The sequence below is a fragment of the Brienomyrus brachyistius genome, chromosome 14, assembly GCF_023856365.1.
Source record: "Brienomyrus brachyistius isolate T26 chromosome 14, BBRACH_0.4, whole genome shotgun sequence".
NCBI classification, from domain to species: Eukaryota; Metazoa; Chordata; class Actinopteri; order Osteoglossiformes; family Mormyridae; genus Brienomyrus; species Brienomyrus brachyistius.
The window spans coordinates 4,398,003-4,422,417 of NC_064546.1; the positions used below are offsets into that span (position 1 = coordinate 4,398,003).

The window sequence follows — 24,415 nt, forward strand, 5'->3', positions numbered from 1 at the left end:
CAAATGAATATTTTCGCATGCAGTATACATCTACTGTTACTGAACATTTTAGCCAATTTCACATCAGTGCATCCATTTGAAGCACTTCAAGTGTCTTTCGCTATCCATAAATGCATCTTAAATATGTTTGACTATAAGGCTATTGAATTGATTGGTGGATTTTTTCCTCAGTCTTTAATCATTTTTGTCTTCATTGACTTAAACTAAACCCCTATCCATGTCTGTAGTTATGTGAAATTAAACATACAGAACCAGAGTTTGCAATTTAGCTGGAAATAGTTAATAACTAAATTTGGAACGCAAACGTGTTTTTTGGATTAAAAATAGTTTTCTCAAAGTGGCGCTAGGTGGCGATGTTTGTGCCGCCACAATCTAAGAAACAACGCTTCGGCCGAAGTTTGGCTGCATACCTAAATCCTTGCGGCGTTTTGGACAGGAGCTATTTGGCATTTTACGTTTCTCACAGAAATATTGCGACAGAAGAGGAGTAACGCGCGCGGATGAAATCCCAACTGGATATTCAGATGCTGCTGATCGCGAAAAAAAAGTCTTAGGCGAGAAAGACATTTGAACCACCGCAGCAATCACTACCGGTCCCTGCGCTCTCTATTATCGCTGTATGATGAAAAATGAAGTTTCTCTCTCTTTTGATAATATTCCTGGCTCTCAGCTACCGAGAAACTCGCGGTAAGTGGTAATCATCCTCTTAAATGTTTCCGTCTGCTGAATGTCAACTTTTTTTTTTTAAACGCGTATTCCACGAGTTATCAAAAAAGCTACCAAGTTTTTAAATATCACAAACTCACAATGGTTTTTTTATTGGTTTTGTTATTTTTATATATAGGGTTCAAATTTACTATATGTGTATGTGCTTAGGCGTTATTTCCATTAAGAGCGGTTAGTTTAACCACCTATGGATGACCGAAGTAATACACGATAGCCTTTTACCTCATGCCTTTTTCGTTTGTATTTTTTGAAGTTCCACTTGATCAAATTTAAATGTGAAAAAACTTTTTTTGTTTGTTACCTAACCTGGAACTGGATTTGCAGGACATTTTTTTTCCTAAGTAATTGTTGAGCTTTCAATGGGCACCGTAGGCATTTTCTCTCCTTTGTTTACATCTTTGGTGTAAACACGCTCATATGATTTTGTATTAATATTACTGTTGTTTTGGTTTAAGAATGAAAATACATTTTAATACATTATTTGTATGGGTTAGAATATTAATTGGTTACCCAAATAAAAATTTTATGAAAATCAATCCGCGAATCGTTTCAACTGGTTGTTAGCAAACCTGGGACCTGTCCCTATGAATGCACGCATACATAACTAGAAACATTTCTGTAACACTTAATGTCAAACAGCCAAAAATTTGAAACATTCCAGTACCTTTGTTTTTTCCCCCATAATACATCATTCTTTAAAATTCCCTTCGTTATTTTCAGATGTGCTGGTCCGAATTAGAATGGGTCAGCATTTGTGAACGCGAACTGGACATTTAATTGTTCAAGTAGCAACTGCTTCTGTCCGTGTTACCTGTATACATTGATAAAATGGGCTTGTTATGCTTTGTATGAGTAGGAACAGGTAAGTAAATTGCTACATTAAAACCAAAGATATACATTGTATAAGCAGCCACCCCACAGATGCCATGTGTTAGATCAGCGTTTCCATTGAAAGCTCCCTTTCTGGCGTTTGGTAACAGTACATCCAGGCCCAGCTGTTGATCGCTGCCGCGGCACAGAGCCTTCAGTATTTTCCAGCCTGTGTGACGTCTGCAGGTTCAAGTCTGAATATGCAGATCAGGCGAGTCGTATGCAACTGGCAGAGCACAAAGGACGCTAAGAGTTCAGTATGAAAGCCCTCTTGCTAAAGATTCAAGCTTTGTGTGTCTGAGAGCTTTTCTAAACGGCTTATAAAGTGAGCGATTCCTGTTATTGCGGTTCTGGCCACACTGACATGCTCTGATTCACCTTTCCGCGTTACTCTTGAATCCTATGATAAAACGATGTGACTCAAATTATTGCTGAAACTTAAAGAAATATAGGTGTACAGCTGTAGCCCATGCTGTATGTAGGATATTTTATGCAAACGCTGCAGTAAATGTTTGTGCCTCTTTCTGTGCCAAGACGCCAACTGTGTACCATCAATGCACTTGTCTCGTTGGCATCCCCAGCATTCCAATTCACCAAGAGCCCCACCAACCTGACAGTAACCCAGGGCAACGCGGCTCGTCTCGGCTGTGCTGTCGAGGGCCATTTTGAGCCGGAAATAGTGTGGATGAAGGACGGAGAGAAGATCTTCAGCTCAGATCAGATGTACATCACAGTGGAACCATATCTCTGGGAGACTTTCCACAGGTACCCTCTACGAGTCAGTAATTTCTGTAGTGCTGTCTATATTGGGAATTGCGTACCATCATGTTTAAGAATCTAGAACCTGAAACTCGATGTTTCCTCCAGAGATCCTACAGTAGAGGCATTGGAAAAACATGAGCCTATCAGCTAAATATTATATAAGTAAGCTGGACTTGATAGCTTATCTCAGAGAGTTTTGCATAAATCTTACTGCTGGAAACTACTGTTTCAAAACCCAAGTCTTTTGTGCTCAGTCAGTGATGCATTTGGACTATTCATCCACTGTCTTCTCTGAGACTTGGGTTTCATGAGACGGTGTGGCTTGTCCCTACTTGTACACGTAAAGAGCATTTGGGCTATTTGCCTTTCCTTGTTTTAAGAGATCCTCTGGAGTAATGACAGATGTTAGTGTCCTCCTTGGTGCATTTTTGTGGAATTCTTTTCCGAGGGAGAGAGAAAAAGAGAGGGTTTAAATAAGGCCTTCGGGGGAAAAATAGTTCCAGGTCAACAGTGGTTGTGCAAAACGTCCAAACTTAATCACACAGGTAACAGCTTAGCTGTTCAAGAAAATAGCAGCTTTCAATGGTCATTATAGCTTCTAAGTATATCCAGTATTTTACGTGTTGTTGTTTATAGGAACAGCACGCAAAATCGGCCATGTGGCCGTCCCTGTGTTTGGGTTTGTGCGCCTTGTGTTTCAAGGAGAAACAGTCAGATCCACATTGCTGGTTGAGGCTAAGGTGGGATTCCTCAAGCTTCTTCCTCCCAAGCATGTGAGTTTGTGGAGGGCAGTTTCCTTTGTGTTGGATCACCTTTGCAATGCCTGTGTCATGGGTGGTGGCAGCAAATAACTCAATAGCATGAGGCCACTGGGGAGGTACAGCTGGAGCCTGATAAGGAGACGCTGGAATGTGGCCAGCTTTGGTTGGCACCTTCTGATCATGTGACTCTGTCCTGCTGCCACGCTGCAGGAAGATTAATTTACAGTCAAAAATCAACTTCTATATAAAGATAACTTACTAATAAATGCAGCAAAGTGGTTTACAATAACTATTACCAAATATATTGACAGGTTTTTTTTAACACTTGTTTCTACATTTGTATTTGTATCTGGGGAAGGTTAAGCTCTGTTTGTGTATTCAGCTTTGCAAGTAAAGAATTGAGAGAAAACAAAATGAGGATCAGTTAAAATCTATTCAGATTCCTTGATCCGCGATCAGTTCAAATTATAATTGGAAATTTAAACTTGTGATCAGAGAGGAATAATGTGTGTTTGAGTTGTGGAGCTGAAATGGCCGTTTTTGGGCTGCAGTGTGCATCATCCCACATGACGGCGGCATGCGCTGCTGGGTGGATCCTTTCGCTTCCAGCTCTGTAGAGGCACACTTCTGCTTTTCTGTCTGTTGGCAGCGTGAAATCAGTGCAGCAGCAGGACGCAGGAAAGTACTGGTGCGAGGCGGAACTTCAGGGGATCACCATTTCCTCAGAGCCTGCCTGGATTACAGTAGAAGGTAAAGATGAAAAACAAAAGCGGATGAATAAACAAGCAAACATACCCACAGAGACACAAACACACAAAACATGCTTGTGTGTTTGTCTGTCTGTTTGTTTGTTTGTTTGTTTGTTTGTATATATATGTGCTTGTGTCCTGATAATGATTTAATGTGAGTAGTACTGTTTTGAGGATACCGAGCTGAATTTGTTAATGTATTCCAACCTGTCTTTCAAGTGCTATTACCAGATGCTACTCTCATCAATTGGACTGGACCACTAAGAATACTACCAAATGGGTGACTGCTTTTCTGTTGTTTTTCTGTAGGTGTTCCCCACTTCATGCTAGAGCCCCAGGATGTGGCCACATTTCCTGGGGTGCCCTTTAACCTGAGCTGTGCTGCCGTGGGGCCGCCGGAGCCGGTGGAAGTGCTCTGGTGGCTCGGGGGGGTGCAGCAGGGGAAACCTACACCCTCCCCCTCTATCCTTTCTGTCCCAGGTAAAATGGTCTTCACTTCCCTTTGTGAAATCTTTTCCCTACAAACTGCTGTTTTTGACAGCACATATGGTCAGTAAGAGTAAATATACATTTTTTTTCTTTAATTATGGGATATACCAAGAGGATGGGGGAGGGGTGTTCTCTCTATATGATCCTCTGATAAGGCTGTCGGTTAAATGCCTGCCACCAAAGACTTGTCACTTATTAGTCCTGTACTACATGTTCTGATAATGAATAATTTGCTTTTAAGTGTATAATTTGCACTCTTACATATATTCACCAAGCACAAATGGAATTGCTCTCTTAGGTTGCAAGTCTACCCAGAATGCTTTGGGGTAGTTTGATGGCTCACTGGGAAATGATCAGCTGGTACATTAGTATCTGTTTATCAACAGTGCATTGTGACTCAGGTGTGGACAAGAGATTAAAGTTTATGGCATTATGGCTGCTCATTGTGAGTTCCTTGTGAAATTTGACATCGCAGTAAATCAAAGGTTAGTCCTTCATGAAAACTCATCCGATGCCTTTTAGTGCAGTCATGTGGAATTCTTTCGCAATAACTTTAGTTAAGTAATCTCACTGAAATGTATCATGGTGAATGATGAATGATGGTACTGAAGGGCAGTGCCTGGGCTTTCTGTGTGTGGAGCTCTGCATGTGGTTTTAGTGTCTATGTGAGAGTGTGTTGTACTGGCATCCCATCTTGGCCTGTGTTTCCTGGGACCGACTCCAGCTTCAATGGATGATATTACTGTATTTAACCTGAGGGCCATTTTACTGCTTTACTGGCTATTATAAGACATTTAGGGTGTAACTGTCTATTATTAGAGAATCACATTGAACAAAGCTCCTTCTGGTCACTGAATCAAAGGAGGTGTTTTAAAGCTTCTACTGGTCACTGAATCAAAGGAGGTGCTTTTAAGCTCCTCTTGGTCGTTGAATAAAAGGAGGTGCTTTGCAGCTCCTGCTCATCACTGAATGAAAGGAGGTGCCTTAAAGCTCCTCTTGGTAACTGGATAAAAGGAGGTGATTTGCAGCTTTTCTTGGTTGCTGGAAAATAGGATTTGCGTTGCAGCTCCTCTTGGTTGCTGGTTTTCTTCAACGAAAACAGGCATTTACAGACATCCGATGGTTAGAATTAGAGCTGAATTTCTCTTCAGCCAAATGGCACATAAACTGATTGCGTAGAGCTGTCATGTGATTAAACTCGATCACTCCGCGATATCGTGGAAGGGAGACGGCGCATAGCGGATGGAGGTGAAAACAAAGAGCAGAAACCGTCAGTTTTGTGTAAGCACTTCACTTTAAAAGTGAATGAAAATGCACAAATCAGAACTTAAGTATCACCACAGCAGGAATGCAATGCAAATGCATCTTAAAAGAACACGGACTCGTCCAATAATGCGACTTTAGCCACAGGTGTGTGACCTCAGATCATCCTATCCTGTCTTTGTCGCCACTTTCACTTCTGTCATTTTGCTTAATTTACTTTCTATGATTCCTCTTTGTCAAATGATTTGCTGATAAAACAAAGGTTATCCCTGTTGCTTTCTTATATAATACGGTATATAATAACCATATAATTTAATAAACACAAGACCTTTAATTTCACCTTAGTGAAAAACAGAATACACAAATAAAACAGATTTGTCGTTGTGATACACTATGTAATTGGCTGCCCTCGGGGGCCCCTCCCAGCTTGGGGCCCCAAGTTGTTACTTGCCCTGCCTGTCCTGTCACTGCAGCTCTCTATGGAGTTTGCATATTTGCCCTATGTGTGCGTGCCTTTTTGGCTGATCCTCCAGTTTCCTTCCACTGTCCTAAAACATGCCACTTAGGTGAACTGGAGTGCCTGACTGACTGTACGTGTGACTCAGTGTGCACCCTGCAATCATTGGATGGTTCCAGGCTCGTGCCTATTGCAGTGTTTATATTATGAGTTATATTTATTCATAAATATAATATGATTCGTTTGTTATAGTTTCATAAATCTCTAGTGACACTCCTGTTGGTCGGATAAATTGACAAAAACTGTCTATGCCACTCAGCTTATATTCTGATGATAACGGACATTCTGTGTCTATGACAGTGACTCATAAACAGTAAATGTCTACCAGTGCTTACATGAAGTGTGTCTGGTACAGTTCAAACTCTGCACACGTTACCTAGAGATGGGGGGTACGACCAAAAATTTATCTCATGGAATTTTTCAGTTGTATCGGTTTCACGGTATACGGTGGTATTTTTTTTATGACTGGGCATTTACCACATTTTACAGGACACTTTTTTTTTTTTTTTTTTTTTTTTTTACGTTTTTGCATTGTTCCCACATTAACTACATTATTTTATTATTAGCCATTGCGCCTATCCACTACCTTAATGATACGGCTAACGTGTTTGTTGGCTAGCAGCTTATACAAACCGGATTCCAAAAAAGTTGGGACACTATATTAATCGTGAATAAAAACTGAATGCAATGATGTGGAGGTGCCAACTTCTAATATGTTATTCAGAATAGAACATAAATCACGGAACAAAAGTTTAAACTGAGAAAATGTATCATTTTAAGGGAAAAATATGTTGATTCAAAATTTCATGGTGTCAACAAATCCCAAAAAAGTTGGGACAAGGCCATTTTCACCACTGTGTGGCATCTCCCCTTCTTCTTACAACACTCAACAGACGTCTGGGGACCGAGGAGACCAGTTTCTCGAGTTTAGAAATAGGAATGCTCTCTCATTCTTGTCTAATACAGGCCTCTAACTGTTAAATCGTCTTGGGCCTTCTTTGTCTCACCTTCCTCTTTATGATGCGCCAAATGTTCTCTATAGGTGAAAGATCTGGACTGCAGACTGGCCATTTCAGTACCCGGATCCTTCTCGTACGCAGCCATGATGTTGTGATTGATGCAGAATGTGGTCTGGCATTATCTTGTTGAAAAATGCAAGGTCTTCCCTGAAACAGATGACGTCTGGATGGGAGCATATGTTGTTCTAGAACCTGAATATATTTTTCTGCATTGATGGTGCCTTTCCAGACATGCAAGCTGCCCATGCCACACGCACTCATGCAACCTCATACCATCAGAGATGCAGGCTTCTGAACTGAGCGTTGATAACAACTTGGGTTGTCCTTCTCCTCTTTGGTCCGGATGACATGGCGTCCCAGATTTCCAAAAAGAACTTCGAATCGTGACTCGTCTGACCACAGAACAGTCTTCCATTTTGCCACACTCCATTTTAAATGATCCCTGGCCCAGTGAAAACACCTGAGCTTGTGGATCTTGCTTAGAAATGGCTTCTTCTTTGCACTGTAGAGTTTCAGCTGGCAACGGCGGATGGCACGGTGGATTGTGTTCACTGACAATGGTTTCTGGAAGTATTCCTGAGCCCATTCTGTGATTTCCTTTACAGTAGCATTCCTGTTTATGGTGCAGTGTCGTTTAAGGGCCCAGAGATCACGGGCATCCAGTATGGTTTTACGCCCTTGACCCTTACGCACAGAGATTGTTCCAGATTCTCTGAATCTTCGGATGATGCTATGCACAGTTGATGATGATAACGGCAAAGTCTTTGCAATTTTTCGCTGGGTAACACCTTTCTGAAATTGCTCCACTATCTTTCTGCGCAACATTGTGGGAATTGGTGATCCTCTACCCATCTTGGCTTCTGAGAAACACTGCCACTCTGAGAAGCTCTTTTTATACCCAATCATGTTGCCAATTGACCTATTTAGTGTTAATTGGTCTTCCAGCTCCTCGTTATGCTCAAATTTACTTTTTCCAGCCTCTTATTGCTACTTGTCCCAACTTTTTGGGGATTTGTTGACACCGTGAAATTTTGAATCAACATGTTTTTCCTTTGAAATGATACATTTACTCGGATTAAACTTTTGATCTGTCATCTACGTTCTATTACAAATAAAATATTGACATTTGCCATCTCCACATCATTGCATTCAGTTTTTATTCACAATTTTAGTGTCCCAACTTTTTTGGAATCCGGTTTGTAGATAAATGCCTAATGTTAAGGTGTGTGTCAGCCAAGTTTAACATTTATGATAAGTGTTTAATAGTTCGATATGTGCTACTTGACTTCGTCGCCACAACTCTGTAACACTGTTAGCATAGAGGCTTATCGACATCCTTAGCCTTTCCATGCTTGTCTGCAAAATACTTCCAAATGGCACTTTTGCATTTTTTTTTTTTTTTTTTTACTAAGCAGCTTGCAAAGTGCCTTCAACTGCAGCATATGCCATGTTCGGCTAACTTGGTATGTGTGTGTTACCCAGCATGCATGCGTTCAGCGGCTATTGAGAGGAGGGGAGGGGCTGCGCGAGTGCGTGTGTGCGTGCAGGCACGCCTGCGCTGTAGTGGTGCCGTGTGAAGTGTGGCGAATGAGGCGAAAACTGCACTGTTGGTATCAATAATGGTGAAAATGAGTATCTAATCAGATACTAATTTTTAATATCGATTACTATCTGAGAATCGATTTTTGATAACCCCAGTGTCTCATTTTCAACTCCAGTGTCAGCTATATCTTCCGTGGTACATTTTTTGCGGTGCAGCAGTGAAAAGGGGTTTCCAGCTGCGGCACTTTGCGAACGTTGTATAAGCTATTTAACCCGGTATTGTGGTACAAGAAGAATTCATATCAGAACGATAATAAATATCGGTTTTCGGTATGAACCGGTATACCGCCCAACACTAACATCACCAATTCAAATTTTGGGGCCGCTCAGAAGACTGTCAGATGGCAGGCCTATTTTTTCCTGTTTTGATTTATTTATTAAGTACTTTTTAACGGTGTGAAATGGGTAAAAAACTTCCTATGGTTTATATTGGAACTTGCAGAGACATCCTTAAGCTCACTGATCAAAACCTTCCCATCAGTCATTATCGGAGTCATACGGAGTGTAAAAGGCTAGTTGTCTGAGAAAGAGGAGAGTGGATCTCAGCATCCAGCCTGGAGTCTGCTGGCAAGTGAGATTATCATTTCAGTTTCAAAGGCCAATGTTTTTATAAGTTTGTGCATGAGCCTCTAACAGAAGGCCACCGATAAGGCCTCTCAGTGGTGGTGCATTATGGGATCAGTGTTTTGTTGGATAGGTTTGTGTTAAAGGCCTTTTGTTGCCCTGTCCTTGAAATAAATCAGTGAAAGAGCTGACTGGTGTAAAAATACAGGGGGGAGCATTTCTCATGACAGGAAATGAGATGTATTCCACATTTAAAATACCATTAACGTTCATCAGCTTCAGAGTGTGCACTAGCCAACTATCTGACGTTGTGAATGTTCCCAAGACAGGAAATTGTAGGCACCCTCCCCCAGGCCAAACAATGTCCCCTGACACCTAAGAGGCCCCATAACTCTCTCTTGGGCTCTTGTGTGCCTGCAGGCATCACAGACAGCATCAAGTTCTACTGCGAGGCGAAGAATGCCAGGGGCGTGTCTGTGTCACGCACCGGCACGGTGCACATCAAAGGTGAGCCACTCGCAGCCCCCCATGACCAATGAAAGCCTCACATTTCATAAGGCCCGCCCTTACAGTTACACTGCACGCTCAGATTCTCTCACTCCCTCTCCCTCTCCCATCTCACACACTGTGTTAGGCTGAAACCTGGCACACAACATGCCCTCTTAAACCGGCAAAGGAGCTTGAACAAACAGGGATTAGTAGGCACTGAGGGAGAGGCTTGCAATGCTGTTTGCATCCAGCTATCAGCCTCCCCTCAAAGACCTTCAGTCTGGCCTTTATATGGAAGCGAAATGGCTTCCGTCACAGTCAGTCTGCTCTGGCAAAGCGTCTGATATCAGTCTTATTTTGTTGAATATGGAAGGGACCCTGCAACCATTTTTAGTGAATACCAGTGAGTGAATCCTGCCTGCTTTTCTGTGTAATGCTGTGTCTTGTCACTGATGTCACTCGCGGTGGTAACTGTCTCTCGTGTCTCTCTAGTGTTACCAGAGGCCCCCCAGGCAGTGCACGTGGTCCAGGTGAAGGAGAATAATGTCACCCTCGCCTGGACTCCTGGCTTCACTGGGTATTCCGATCTGCAGGCTTGCACAATCCAGGTACCCCCTCCCCCCGATACTCGTAAGCGCGTGTCATCACTTCCTGTCTCATCGTTGGTTCCAATCAAGTATCAACTGTGAAAATTTCCTTTTGTAAAGGTTCAGCCATATATAAATATGTGATAATACTGAGTCGTGTCTATTAGAGATCTTATTTCTGTTATTAATACTGACTTATGTGTAAAGAGAACAAAAATGTCATGGACAAGATCCATTGAGGGTAGCTCATTGCACTGATTCAAAATAGCACATTTGTGGAATTAATGTCATAGATTAAGACAGCAGTTGGCCTTATTGTAAATTCTCAGTTATAAACATCACTTTAGAATTCATAGTATTTCAGAAGTTAAGTTTAGGACACTTGAGTGTAAAGTATTACACCACAGTGGATTGTTTTCTCCTGCTGTGGATCATGCCCTTCGCCTTGACATAGGATATACATATTATACATATGGTATATGAACAAATATGTAAACAAATGTGTTTTGCTTTAGAAGTAGATCATGTCCTTGGATGTTTTATGTCTGTGGTGGAAGCTGCTGTTTTACAACGAGATAGACCTGTAAAATATGTGCTGAAATAGCAGAATGTTTTTGTTAGTGATGGAGGACGAGGACCTTGCAGTGGCCGAGGGGGGGAGGGGGTGGACTAGCTCCTGACCGGTTGGCAGATGGGCGTTTCGCCTGTTCACATCCAGCCTGCTGGTCTTCCCAGCCGCTGCTTCAACATGTGTGTTCTGCAGCCAGGCCGTCTCTCAGCCATGTGAACTGACCCAGTCCGGGCCAAAGCTGACAAATATGGCTGACCTTGGCCTGGGTGTTTCACAGCCTGTTTGGTCCGGTTTACATTGCGTGTTGTTGGCCATTGGTCACATATGAAGATTCACATATACAACAGATTAGGGCTAGCCGTTATGCACAGCATCATAATTCTCGTAACAAAAAGATTTGGAATACAGTGGTACCTTAACTTACAAGTGTCCCAACTAACGAGTTTTTCAAGATATAAGCCGTCTCTCGGCTGATTTTTTATTTTTTTTTCCCTTTGAATTGAGAGCTAAAATTCGGGTTACCAGCCAGCTTCAGATAACCCATCGCTAGTTGGCTTGTTCACTTTAAGCGGTTAGCTCACAGTGGACAGGTCTGTATCGAAAACCCCTGCAGATGAAAGTGAGGAAGGCGTGGTGAAACAGGCAGAAATCAGAGAATAAGATTCAGTTATTCAGTTCAGCCTTTCTCCTCCACCTTCGTCAGCTTCTTCAAGGTGGATGATCTCCAAGGCAAATGCAGTACGTTATACTTAATAAAACCAGTTTATTGCAGTACATTCTATTGTATTGTGGTTTTATACAATACTCGTTATTTATAACCACAATTTTCTAATTTAAAAAGTCATTAAAAAATCCGTTGTTTTTTGGGGGTCTGGAACTGATCATTCAATTAGTTTCAATGGCGAAAATTGATTTGACATATGAGTAATGTGAGTTATGAGCTCCGTCACAGAAGGAATTAAACTCGTTAGTCAAGGCACCACTGTATTCTTCTATGTAAACTGGGATGACTGTGTTTATTTTAGATTGTGGGCTGGGAGGGGAATACATATTTTGGCATTTTATGGATTATGTTCTGGAAGGCTCTGGCATGAAAAGCTGTGAAGTTACAGTGTGGGTGGTGTGTGCGGGGGTGTTAATATACCCTCATTATACACACAGGGAAGAAATGTCATTCTCAAACATTGGGCAAGCTCTGCAAATGCTGAGCTGCTATGATGATAAAATAAAGGTTGAAAATGTCATTCGAGACACTTGGCATGGAAGAAAAGGATTATGGGAAGTTTAAAGTTTGCCAAATAGTGTTTGATAGAAGACTTCTGTTTGAGGAAGCAATTTATGGGTAATTCAGACTCTGATGTGTCTGAGATGAATAACATCCTTTATCTTTGTGTTAGATGTCAAAGAAATCTGGGGAGAGATCGGAGCTTCCAGAGCAGCGCGTGCCAGTGCCGCCTTTCCAGCAAGTCATTGGTGGGCTGAGGTGCTACTCAAACTACAGCGTGCGAATCTGCTGCAGCAATGAAGTAGGATCCTCCCCTTTCTCAGGCTGGATTGATTTTCAGACGCCAGAAGCAGGTGTGTCTTACATGGGGGTGGCTGGGTGTGTCTTTACATGGGTGTAGAAATTGTAAAGTCATAAACAAGCTATAGGTAAGCTGAGATCCTTATTCTGTACTGGAATTAATTGGGATCCGGGTAACGTGACATGCTAATATGGTTTTTGAAGTTGTCCATAGTCCTGTTGGCCTGTAGCATCACCCCCCCCCACTTCCAGATGAGCAGTAGACAGGACTTTCTGCTGATGTTCACACTTTATTCTTCCACTTGGTGGGGTGGAGGAAGCTGGAGGCAATGGGGGGGATTTGGTATGACAGGTATTTAGAGGAAGTAGGGGGTGGAGTGGAGTGTTCTAATTTGGAAAGAAGCGTCTCTGCATTTGGTGGAAACAGGGAGCATAGAGGGAGGTTTGGGGGTTCTGGTGTCGGCCTCGTTAGCATGTTTGTATACTAGCAGGCCTGGCCCAGTGCCAATGGATTCCATCCCCAGTGGCACAATGAGCCATTGTGTGTGTGCCCTCAATCCATCGCACTGCATGCTCAGTCCAATGTCGCCCACTGTTGCTTACAGAAGATACTACAGTATCTTGCATGTGGATTTTTTTTCTTTAAATCTTGCTTCTTGCCAAATTTTCATTGGCTCATTGTAAAGTATTGATGTGTTGTTTTTCCTTCCAGTCTAGCATTTGTAATGGAATACACTGTATGTGTTTGCAGAAAATACAGGGCTTTACCTTTAAGGGTTGCAGCCCCCCCCACGCCCACCCCACTCACCCCAAAGCATCCTGTGGTGACTTCATTCCCCATCCTATTTCCCAGTGCCCTCGGCTGCCCCACGCAACTTGACCTTTGACCTGTCAGAGCAGCAGCTGTCGCTGAACTGGGCCCCAGTGGAGGAGGCTGAGCTTCATGGGCGCCTTCAGGCATATAAGGTGCAGTGGATCCAGAGGGGGGAGAGCCAGGTACAGCGGCTGCGACTGAATTACCCCAAAATTAAGCCTGTAGTCTTGTGTAAATCTGTATAAAGGTATAATTATGGACACTGCTATAAATACTTGGTAAATACAGGAAACGTCACCACACATCACCTCACTGAGAGGGGTTCTCCTTTAACATGAAGCATATAGGTTTGAGTTTACTGTTAACCTGTCTGGTAGAATTTCTGTTGACAAATATTTTAAGCCCGTGGGAAAGAACAAAATTATGTTGGGTGAAAAGAGAGAGTGATTTGAATGCAATATGCCACTGCTGACCAGCTAGAAGACTTGAAAGTGAAGTTTCCCTAAACTGCGAAAAATCTCGCAACAAAAGAGAAGTTTAAGTTATTGACAGGTTAGGCTTGGGCGGTATCTGTTTTTCATACGGTCATTTTATCCAGGTATTATACGATACTTCGATCTTGAGGATACAGTTTGCGGATCGCAAAATACCATTGTATGCCCAAAATACTGTGATAAATCACATTGCCGTAATACTGCCCAGCCCTAGGATAGTCAGTCAACTAATTGCTTATCTGGCACAGAAACCACTAGATGACGAATCTAAACTAGATGCACTTGCCGTGGATGAGCCTTGCTGGATGTCAGATATGACTCTGCAGTTGCTCTTGCCATCCTGCAGGAGGCACTGCTGTTTAAGGAGAACCGGGCCCACTTGTCAGGCCCGGGACGTTTCTTCAACTCCACGTTCCAAGTGTCCGCCTGCACAGTGGTCGGGTGCGGCCCGTGGAGTCAGCCTGTGCTGGTGATGCCCCACACCGGTTCGTATCTCCGCACCCATCATCCATCAAAAGACCTTTCTAGTGTGTTTTAAATACATAACACCTCAGACCCCACGGAGGAGGGTAGATACCCTCAAATGTGCTTTTCATTCATCTTAGGTTTAAAGAAGGTGGTTTAGGCTGGTTTTTATTTCAAACTTCCTTAAGAGTCTTGCATAACTGGCTGTGCAAAATGCCGTAACTGGTTTGTTATGTATATATGTGACTCAATCCCCAACAGTGCCCCTCCCGACCCAGCGGAGCCACATGTGGGTGGGGTTGCTCCTGGGTGCCCTAGTGGCCATCATGATTGGCTTACTTCTGACTGTCCTGGTGCACCAGAGGGGGAAGGAGACGCACTATGGGTAGGAACATCCCTCCAGCCGTCACAGACTGTACCACTGAGCCTTTAATTAAACTGCATGGCCCTCCAGGCATCTGCTACTTACTGCAGCCAGGACCAGCTACTGCACTCTGCCATCTGTACATGAGCTTTGTTTTTATTGAACATAACTGCCTGTAGTCAATTTTATGTGCTTACATAAAAATGAGAAATGCGTAAACATGCAGAACTTCAATCATGTAAGGCTATTAAAATGTATAGATTTAAAGTAAATTGGAAAAAAAACTCAAACATTTTAAGTTTCTGGAATGTGTCCCCCCCCCCCCAGTGATGTAGTTGTTAGTTCATAGTCTGGCCTTCGAGTTGTTAATTCAGACTTCTTTTTCAGGTCTGCGTTTCAGCCCTCAGGGGGTGAAGCTATTGTTTCTTTCACAGCAGCCAGATCTTTCAACAGACATGGCCCTCAGCTCCCAGAATCCACCTGTGAGCATTACATTTCAGTCACCCGAATGACCGCCACTGACACGGCAGCGTTAATGTAGCATTATTTAAATTTGCCTCTATTGCCATCTAGTGGACACCCTTGGTCTGAGCGACGATCTGAGGAATAAACTGCAGGATGTTTTGATCCCAGAGAAGATGCTGACTCTGGGACACATGTTAGGGAAAGGTGGGATCCAAGACTCTTCTGCTGACTCCCTATTTTAAAAGTTGATAGCAGACTGTTTTCCTCTGGTGTTGTCTGCGTGGCACTATTTTACTCTTGAAGAGCAAAGGTAACATTTTTCTAGCAGATGTCCTTTGATCTCTTATGTGCCAGCAGTATGTCAACTGTACTTTAATCTACATCAAAGCTGTATGCAAAAGTGTACACACACAGAGAGGTTGTGTCTTGGTTTTTGCTCTTAGGAGAGTTCGGCTCGGTGCGTGAGGCATACCTGAAGATGGAGGACAACTCTGTACAGAAGGTGGCGGTGAAGGTTCTCAAAAGTGAGTCCCAATTCAGAGGGTTGTCTTATCTGCTTCCATGTCTTCTTGCATTCATTTGTTCTAGTAGATTCTTTAAAAGTAGGGCTGTCTCTAATACTGACGACATCTGAGCGGGCGGCGCCATATTGACCTCGCCCCCCTCAGGCGAGCTTCATCGCTGACACCCCCACCTCCCAGTGCACACCATCCTCGACAAAATCACATTAGCCACTGAAGTTTGTCTGAGTGCCCCTTATCTTTCGACCAGCACTGGTTGTCTCTCATGAGTAGTGAGTGTGAATCATTGTATTAGTTTTCCCCCTTTTTAAGGAATAGTGTTTTGATATGATTGAAAGATGGTCTTACTTTTCCCATGTGTCATCCAGCTGACATCACCAGTTCCAGTGACATTGAGCAGTGTTTGAAAGAGGCTGCGTACATGAAGGACTTCAATCACCCCAATGTTATCCAGCTCATCGGTAGGCTAATCATACCCAACAAGCAAAAGCATGGTTATGTATTGTGCCTTGGCTAATCCGTTAGAAAGAATTGTGCGTGTTGATGTGCTTGCACGTTTTTTTTTTTTTTAATTTACCAACTCTTTGTCTCCCCCTAGGGGTGAGCCTGCATAGACGATCCCAGCAGCGCCTTCCAGTTCCCATGGTCATTCTACCTTTTATGAAGCATGGAGATCTGCACACCTTTCTGCTGATGTCGCGTCTTGGAGAGGATCCCTTTGTAAGTCTTTCGCTCACCTAGGAGATAAAAAGGCACCAATCTGCATACTGGCATCTATGTATTCAAGCAACTGCATAAACACATTGAAATGAAGTTGGTGTTTATGTTACTGAGTCTTAGTTCCTTATATTTCATGCACACAATGACGTGCATCGTAGCAATGAGCAACCTGACCTGCCTTGTCGCTTTCAGGTGCTGTCTGTACAAACGCTGGTCGGGTTCATGTTGGACATAGCTCAAGGAATGGAGTACCTGAGTAGCAAAAACATCATCCACAGGGACCTGGCGGCACGAAACTGCATGTGAGCAAGATGAACTGTCTCTCCACCTTTGCCAGTCTAGACGTGGAAAAAGTGGTGTCCCAGTCGAAATGATCACCTCGGAAGCCTCTCTTTATGATCCTCTGTTCATTCTCTCTATGGCCTCAGAGCCACTTATTTAAATCAGGGTTGTGGCAAGAAAAAGCCTTTCTAAATAAGTGGAGGGCATGAGACAGGATGAAGTCACACATAATCATACACCAAGAGCAGTTTAGAGACACTGATCTACCTAAATTGCATGTTTTTGGACTCTACGTGGGAACCCAGAGTACCTAGGGGAAACAATATCATCACAGCGGTCAACTGCAGAGTTCACATACAGAACAAAGGCAGGAATTTAACCAACAACCCCACTGAGCCCCATACAATCCCTCATATATAAACAGATGTCCTATGGTTGCATGATGCTCATATGTATGCCATGATACTTAAGCATTCTGGGTATTATGCACATAAGTCTGTGCCATATAACTTGACCCGTGTGTGGTCTGCTTATTCTTCATTTACCCTTTTATGAGAAAAAAGGGTAAATGGATCTGTTTGTGCTGTTACTTGGGCTCGAGTTCTGCTCAGTTTCAGCTGGAACCGTCACCTGTTTCCTCTCTTCTGTCACCAGGCTGAATGAGGACATGACTGTGTGTGTGGCTGACTTCGGCCTGTCCAAGAAGATCTACAGCGGGGATTACTACCGCCAGGGCTCGGTCTCCAAACTCCCTGTGAAGTGGATCGCCCTGGAGAGTCTGGCTGACAACGTCTACACGACCCAGAGCGACGTGGTAGGTGTCACGGGTATAGGCTCAAAGCATGCAGTGAGCTGCAGGTGTGATTAGCAGGACATGGTGTACAGGTCACCACCTGACCCATGTTGTCACAGAAATAAGTGAGAATGGAGCGGGTGCAGTAATAGGGGTGGGACTGAGTCGCGAGCCCTACAGACGCGTGGTGCCTCAAATAGAGAGTTATGTTACATGGTATGTGTTATGCCATACATGGTAATGGAGAGTCGCTTAGGGCTCACTGGATGCCTTGCATATGATATCACACACGTCTACACGTGTATGATTAAACTCATCTTCTTCAAAGGACATGAACTGCATTTATTTTGGAAAATACACAATGTTCTAATTATTTATTTTATTGTTACGTTAACAATTGGCATGTTATTTTGGCTCATTTGATTTATAATTTTGTATGATAATGATTCCTGACATCATTGAAAATCACCATTCAGCTGTTTTTGCGCCTAGGACACTGTATGAGTAATATGTCCATCCATGTCATACTATGAAATATATTGGGGCACAGTGCATATTTATGGTTAGGGATTTAGGAAGCATCCAGCAATCAGTCTGTGCTTGAGGCGATTGGGAGAATCTGGCACTTGTCTTTATGAAGAAGTGCGCATGTTTATGAAAAGCATTTCAAGTGGCTTTAGCCATTACTAATGTTTAGGGTGATTAGAAAACATGCATCTGGATTGGTCGAAGACTGTGATTAGGGGTGTGTATGCATGCACCCTGTAATAGCCAGACATGCTGTCCAGGGTATTCCCCTGCTTTGTACTCTGGGACAGATTAGCTTCTATGCAGGCCCAAGGCTGACATGAGGGCCCCCCCAGTTGGGCTGTTTGAGCTATTTCCAAGTGGCCCACTTGGGGGATCAATCAGCTGCTCCAATTTTCCTCAAGGTCTCTGATTTTTCCAGGGTCCTACACTGTACCCTGGGACAAGCTAAGCATTAGTGTGCTCCTTCTTGTGTGAGGTTTCAGGAGGTGCAATCATGTGAATTTGCCCTAGACACCAGGATCAGGCCCCATGCTCTTTGATGCATGGTATGGAATATTTAAAGACCACACTGAATTAGAACCTTCGTTGTATAGACTATATTGTCAGAAGTATTGGGACACCCCTCTAAATGGTTGAATTCAGGTGTTCCAATCACTTCCATAGCCATAGGTGTATAAATTCAAGCACCTAGGCATGCAGACTGCTTCTCCAAACATTTACAAAAGAATGGGTCGCTCACAGGAGCTCAGTGAGTTCAAGCGTGGTACCGTGATAGGATGCCACCTGTGCAATAAGTCCATTCATGAAATTTCCTCACTACTAAATATTCCATGGTCAACTGCTAGTGGTATTATAAGAAAGTGGAAGCAATTGGGAACAACAGCAACTCGGCCACAAAGTGGTAGGTAAAATCACAGAGCGGGGCGAACAATACAGAGAACTACACATGCTGAGGCGCACAGTGTGCAGAAGTTGTCAACTGTCTGCAGTATCAATAGCTACAGACCTCCAAACTTTGTGTGGCCTTCAGATTAACTCAAGAACACTGCATAGAGAACTTTGTGGAATGGGTTTCTATGGCTGAGCAGCTGCATCCAAGCCTTACGTCACCAAGAGCAATGCAAAACGTCGGATGCAGTGGTGTAAAGCACACTGGACTCTAGAGCAGTGGAGACGTGTTCTCTGGAGTGACAAATCACACTTCTCTGTCTAGCAATCTGATAGACAGATCTGGGTTTGGTGGTTGCCAGGAGAACAGTACTTTGTGCCAAGTGTAAAGTTTGGTGGGGGGGATTGCACTTGGCCCCTTAGTTCCAGTGAAAGGAGCTCTTAATGCTGCAGCATTCAAACCCATTTTGGACCATTTTATGGTCTCAACTTTGTGGGAACAGTTTGGGGACGGCCCCATCCTGTTCCAACATGACTGCTCACCAGTGCACAAAGCAGGGTCCATAAGGACATGGATGAGCGAGTCTGGTATAGAGGAACTTGACTGGCCTGCACAGAGCCCTGACCTCAACCTGATAGAATATCTTTGGGATGAATTAGAGCGGAGACCGTGAGCCAGGCCTTCTCGTCCAACATCAGTGCCTGACCTCACAAATACTCTCCAGGAATAATGGTCTGAAATTCCCATAAACTCACTCCTATACCTTGTGGACAGCCTTCTCAGAAGAGTTGAAGCTGTTATAGCTGCAAAGGGTGGGCCAACTCCATATTAAAGCCTATGTATTAAGAATGGGATGTCATTAACGTTCATGTATGTGTAAAGGCAGGTGTCCCAATACTCTTGGCAATATGGTTTATCTCAGTAAAGTGTCCCTGTTGTCACACTTAGGTTTTGATGTTTTCTTTGGTCCAACACATCTGATTTTGATATGTGTGATGTCACACAGAAATAGAGGAAGGGTGGAATTTTGATCCCTGTCATCAATCACTTTGACACACAGGATATAGCATAATTCGCTCCATCTCACCCTCCACCCCCCTCTTATTCAGCTCAGACATGACAAGCACCCATTACCCAACCCATTAAGCAGAAAGGCTCCTCAATGCCTGTCTTTTATCTGTGAACTAAATAAGATTATTCATGGCTCATCTCGATGTGACATCAGTCACGTATGCCGTGCGGATCTGTTGCTCGTGGTCAGTGACTGCAGAACAGCAGTTTCTTTTTCCAATAAATCTATTGATGCCAAATTTACTGCAATATTAATTTAAGGGTATCACCTTACAATAAGGCTCCCTTTTGACACTTAGAAATGGTAGTAACTCATGGAAAAAAATATATAATTTGTTTATAATTGTCTAATTATTTACAAAGTGTTACAACCTAATCAATAACCTGATTATAAACCATTCATAAGCCCTTTTATAAAAGAGTAGTCTTATTGTAAAGTGGTACCAATTTAACTATTAGAATCTTTACTTCTGTATAGTTGAGTAGTTTGTGAATCCCAGTTTAATGCCAATATGAGTGAAAAGTTTGGTGATCATTTGATTACTCTTTAAATTGGAGCGCATAAATTTTACTCTTCATGTACTTTCAATATAATTTGTAAGAGAAAGTCCTCCTGGGGATCATTCATTAATTTTGTTCATTTTGATTGGTCTTCATTAAAGGAGGAACAGCACAGTTACTATTCACTCTACAGCAGTGTTTCCAAACCCGAACCTCAGGGACCCCCAGCCAGTCCAAGTTTTTGCTCCCTCCCAGCTCCCTGCCAGACAGTCCACTCCTACTGGGAACTGGGAAGGAGCAAAAATGTGGACTGGCTGCAGGTCCCCAAGGACTGGATTTGGAAACACTGTTCCACAGGATGTCTTCTAACACAGTACAATTCCCAATATGAATTAGCATTTTGGCCGCAGCTGTTCAACCAGATCTGTGGAGCTGGCATGGCCCGTATTGAAGGCTTGCATTTCTATCTCCTGCAGTGGGCATTTGGCGTCACCATGTGGGAGATCATGACTCGGGGACAGACCCCATACCCCGGGGTGGAAAACTCTGAGATCTACGAGTATCTCATCAAGGGAGAGCGTCTCAAACAGCCGTCCGACTGTCGGGATGACGTGTGAGTTACCCGCCTTCTGTCAGGGAGACTGTCACGGTTTATTTGAAATTGTTTGTTATTCTGAACGTGTTTGAGATTATTGACTTCGAGCAGCAGTCATGCGAATCTCTGCCCGTTGTCTCCTCCAGCTACGAGATCATGCACAGCTGCTGGAGCCCCGTGCCAAAGTGTCGACCCAGCTTTCGACAGCTGATTGACCAGCTGGATGCTGTGCTGGCAGAGCTCTCACCGGGTCCTGGGAAGGAGACTCTGCTGTACGTGAACCTAGAGGGAGAGAACAGCGAGGCAGAGGCAGCACAGAGGGCGGCGGCGCTGACGCCGGACGAGGCAGTGTGGGGCGTGCCCTGGCAGTGCGCTGGCATGGAGGAGGATGAGAAAGATTGGCTCATGGTGGCCTCAGGAGTTGGGTTGGGCCCCGGCAGCGATTACCGCTATGTCATCGATCACCGTAACACTGCAGAGGATGGTTCCAGCCAAGCCGGGGTAGGAGTCTTGCGGGAGGAAGCAAAGGAAGAAGACGATACAGTCATTGATGTTTGACAGGAGCAAAGTTTTCTGAACCCGCCCTCCCCAACACATGGTGCTCCTCCGCCACACTGACTGCACAGACAGATTAACGTGGGGGGGGAGTGGAGCCCAGGGCTCTCTTTGAGGCAACAGCAACGCTCTACCAGCCTGCCTCCTCCCAAGGGCGATGGTGGGAAAGGAGACGGTCTGCGATCGGTGCGACAGAAGTGAGCCAGGATACCCTACAGTCTTGTCCTTTGGCTACCTCCGCAGAGGCCCGTTGATTTAAAAAAAACCCGAGACACAATCATTTGCACTAATGCATTTTTAAAATAATGAAGATCATGCCACTAAACACTGTTTAGTAAAATGCGCTGCTAACTCTTAGGTTTCATAATGCTTTCTGTACTTTTGTACATTGCAGTGGATACAAAACCAAGACATTGCAGTGGAAGTGGTACCTTGTTAATTTGGTTGCATCTCCTTGCATCTCTGATCATGGGACCTGATCCTGCAACTCCCAGTATTTTTGAGCAGTATTAAACCTACAGCCTTTACTTTGTCCTACTGCAGCGCATAACTTGGCTGTACTGTGTTACACCCACTTAGCACCAGGCTGCGAGCTGTACCTCCTGGTGATGTCACACAGCTGGCTTGAAATCTGTGAATTGTTTGAAATGCTCCCTATATATACTTTTTGATTGACAAAGCATCAAACCACATGAATGCAGTTTGTGATTAGATTTTGGTACTTCTGCAGCAACATGAAGCTAAGAGCTTGGATTAGTAGTGATAATATGGATTCATGGACACCTGTATATGTGGAAGTTTGAGTAACCTGTTAACCCTTTGTATGACCACATGCAAACCTGCCAAATCTGAATTAGCCATCCTACACTTCTGAAATATTTTTGACTGTTATGACCCCATGCTATACTAAATGTGCACAGGGAATTACACGGCTTGAGTATTAGGTTATATTTGCATGTTTATTACTTGCCACTGCCTTGACAAGAATGAGCAGTTGAATGGATAAATGGTGGGATGTTTAATTTAGGTTATTTTTTATTTTTGGGGGGTTTTTTTAATGTGAGTGGAGTCAGAATGGCTTCCATTATGTGAGGCATGCAGTGGTTTACTAACTAAATCCTGTTAAGTGGCTCAAGTGGTCAAGTCATGTATTTATATAGCACATTTTAAAACAACAGTACTTGACCCAAAGTGCAGTGCCATTCTCCTCATATACAGAGCAATAAGGGCCAATTAAGCAAATATTTGGTAACGCTTCACATTACCTATGTTAGGACGTTAAGATATATTTACATGCTGCTTATGAATTTTCTATAAATGCATTATGAAGGTGCACTGAATGTTCTATGAGTGAATAATTAATGCATTATTAAGGTGCAGTTAATGTATAGCGTTACAAAATATTAATTAAAAACATTCAGAATATATATACCTGACATCCTCCTGGTGCAGTTAAGTTGAACTTTTAAGAGACATGCTTGCTAATCTGTGTGCTTTCCTTTCCACTATATATTGGTCTGCAGGAAGCATTCCCTAAAGTTATCCCCTCTGTCATTTCAAATTTATGCCTAAAAGTATACATCCCAACAGCTTGTCATCTGTGTCAGCAGTGCCCAAAGCCTGTACAATAGAAACTCACTAGCCAGTTGGCCCATAAATAAGATTTCAGGTCTCAGTCAACTAATGCAATATGTGTTACAGATGTGTCTGTGTGTTAATTGCAAGATGGGTTTCATGTAGAGTTTCAGTAATGAAATCATTATATGTAGAAACCTTGTAATTCCACACAGAGATTTAGGTTGTTCTTTCTTGGTTAAAAGAATTGCATTAAATAGATGTTTTAATTTGGTGCTATAATTTGCTCCTTGGGAGATTTGCAAGGGAAATCCCCCCCACCCCCTTTAAAAAAAAAATTCATATAAACGGTCCTATGGATGTTCTCCATTGGAACTCTGTTTTTCAGGCTGCCTACTCAGGGATCCTTGGTTGAAAATTTCAGCTGGGTGTTCATCACCACAATTCCAAAAAACAAAAAAACAAAAAAAAAGGAGAGAAGAAATTGGTTAACTTCAAATATAGCAGCACTTGCTAGATTTCGTTAAATATATATTACTGAGGTTTTCGTGTATTTAGCTGGATATCGAGAAAGGACATCAGACAGAATTAGTAAGGGGTTTGTGGAGACACTAACTTCGATTGCAGCTGTGATGGTTGTGTTTCCAAATTGTTTTAGTTTTTGTACTGAAAATGAAAATCATACATGAACTTTTATTGGGATGTTGAATCATGATTATTTTGGCAATTTAAAGTCATTCAACATTTGTAATCTTAAATGTGTTGTAATAATTTGTATTAAAAGGTTTTTTAAATCACATTAACCCAAATGGGCTGAAAGCCTAGATTTTTTTCGTCATTTTCATTCGAAGTATTTTCTATAATTAGCTGATGTTTTCGATTGACCACAGACGACAAGTTCATATATTCTACATTAGTAGTAGTAGTAGCATTTGTAGCACTTTATTGATTCCGAAGGAAATTACAAAAGGAATTAGTCATTATGCATCCATAATACAAAAATCTGGAAAAAAAAAACAATAGTACAATTATTTGTACGTTGCGTAGCGTAGCGATCTTTTTGCCATCATATTAAAACTGGCTAATAATGGGACGTGGCTCACCTTTCTGCGCTGGTAGTTGATGACTTGGGAGCGGGGCTAGCGACCGAAGAAGTCAGCGTGGCCCTTGGGACACCTTTATTTTGATAATTATTATTTGCATCACCTGTATCGGTTGGAGGGGACTGGAATGCTACCCTGAACTACACACTATATACTCCCCAAAATCCTCTTTACTTTGCTGCC

General features: G+C 43.0%; 1 protein-coding gene across 1 annotated transcript; it reads left to right on the top strand.

Annotated features, from left to right (window-relative positions):
• The first annotated feature begins 360 nt into the window (after positions 1-360).
• tyro3 (TYRO3 protein tyrosine kinase) lies at positions 361-23,938 on the top strand. The gene is made up of 19 exons (XM_048974511.1): positions 361-687; positions 2,178-2,361; positions 3,769-3,869; positions 4,178-4,348; positions 9,743-9,829; positions 10,304-10,419; positions 12,367-12,547; positions 13,348-13,490; positions 14,149-14,287; positions 14,529-14,652; positions 15,019-15,113; positions 15,205-15,300; positions 15,540-15,620; positions 15,986-16,078; positions 16,216-16,337; positions 16,530-16,639; positions 17,274-17,433; positions 20,881-21,017; positions 21,146-23,938. The coding sequence occupies exons 1-19, from the start codon at positions 630-632 to the stop codon at positions 21,555-21,557; spliced, it is 2,610 nt and encodes an 869-aa protein (XP_048830468.1). The 5' UTR covers positions 361-629; the 3' UTR covers positions 21,558-23,938.
• The last annotated feature ends 477 nt before the right edge of the window (positions 23,939-24,415 follow it).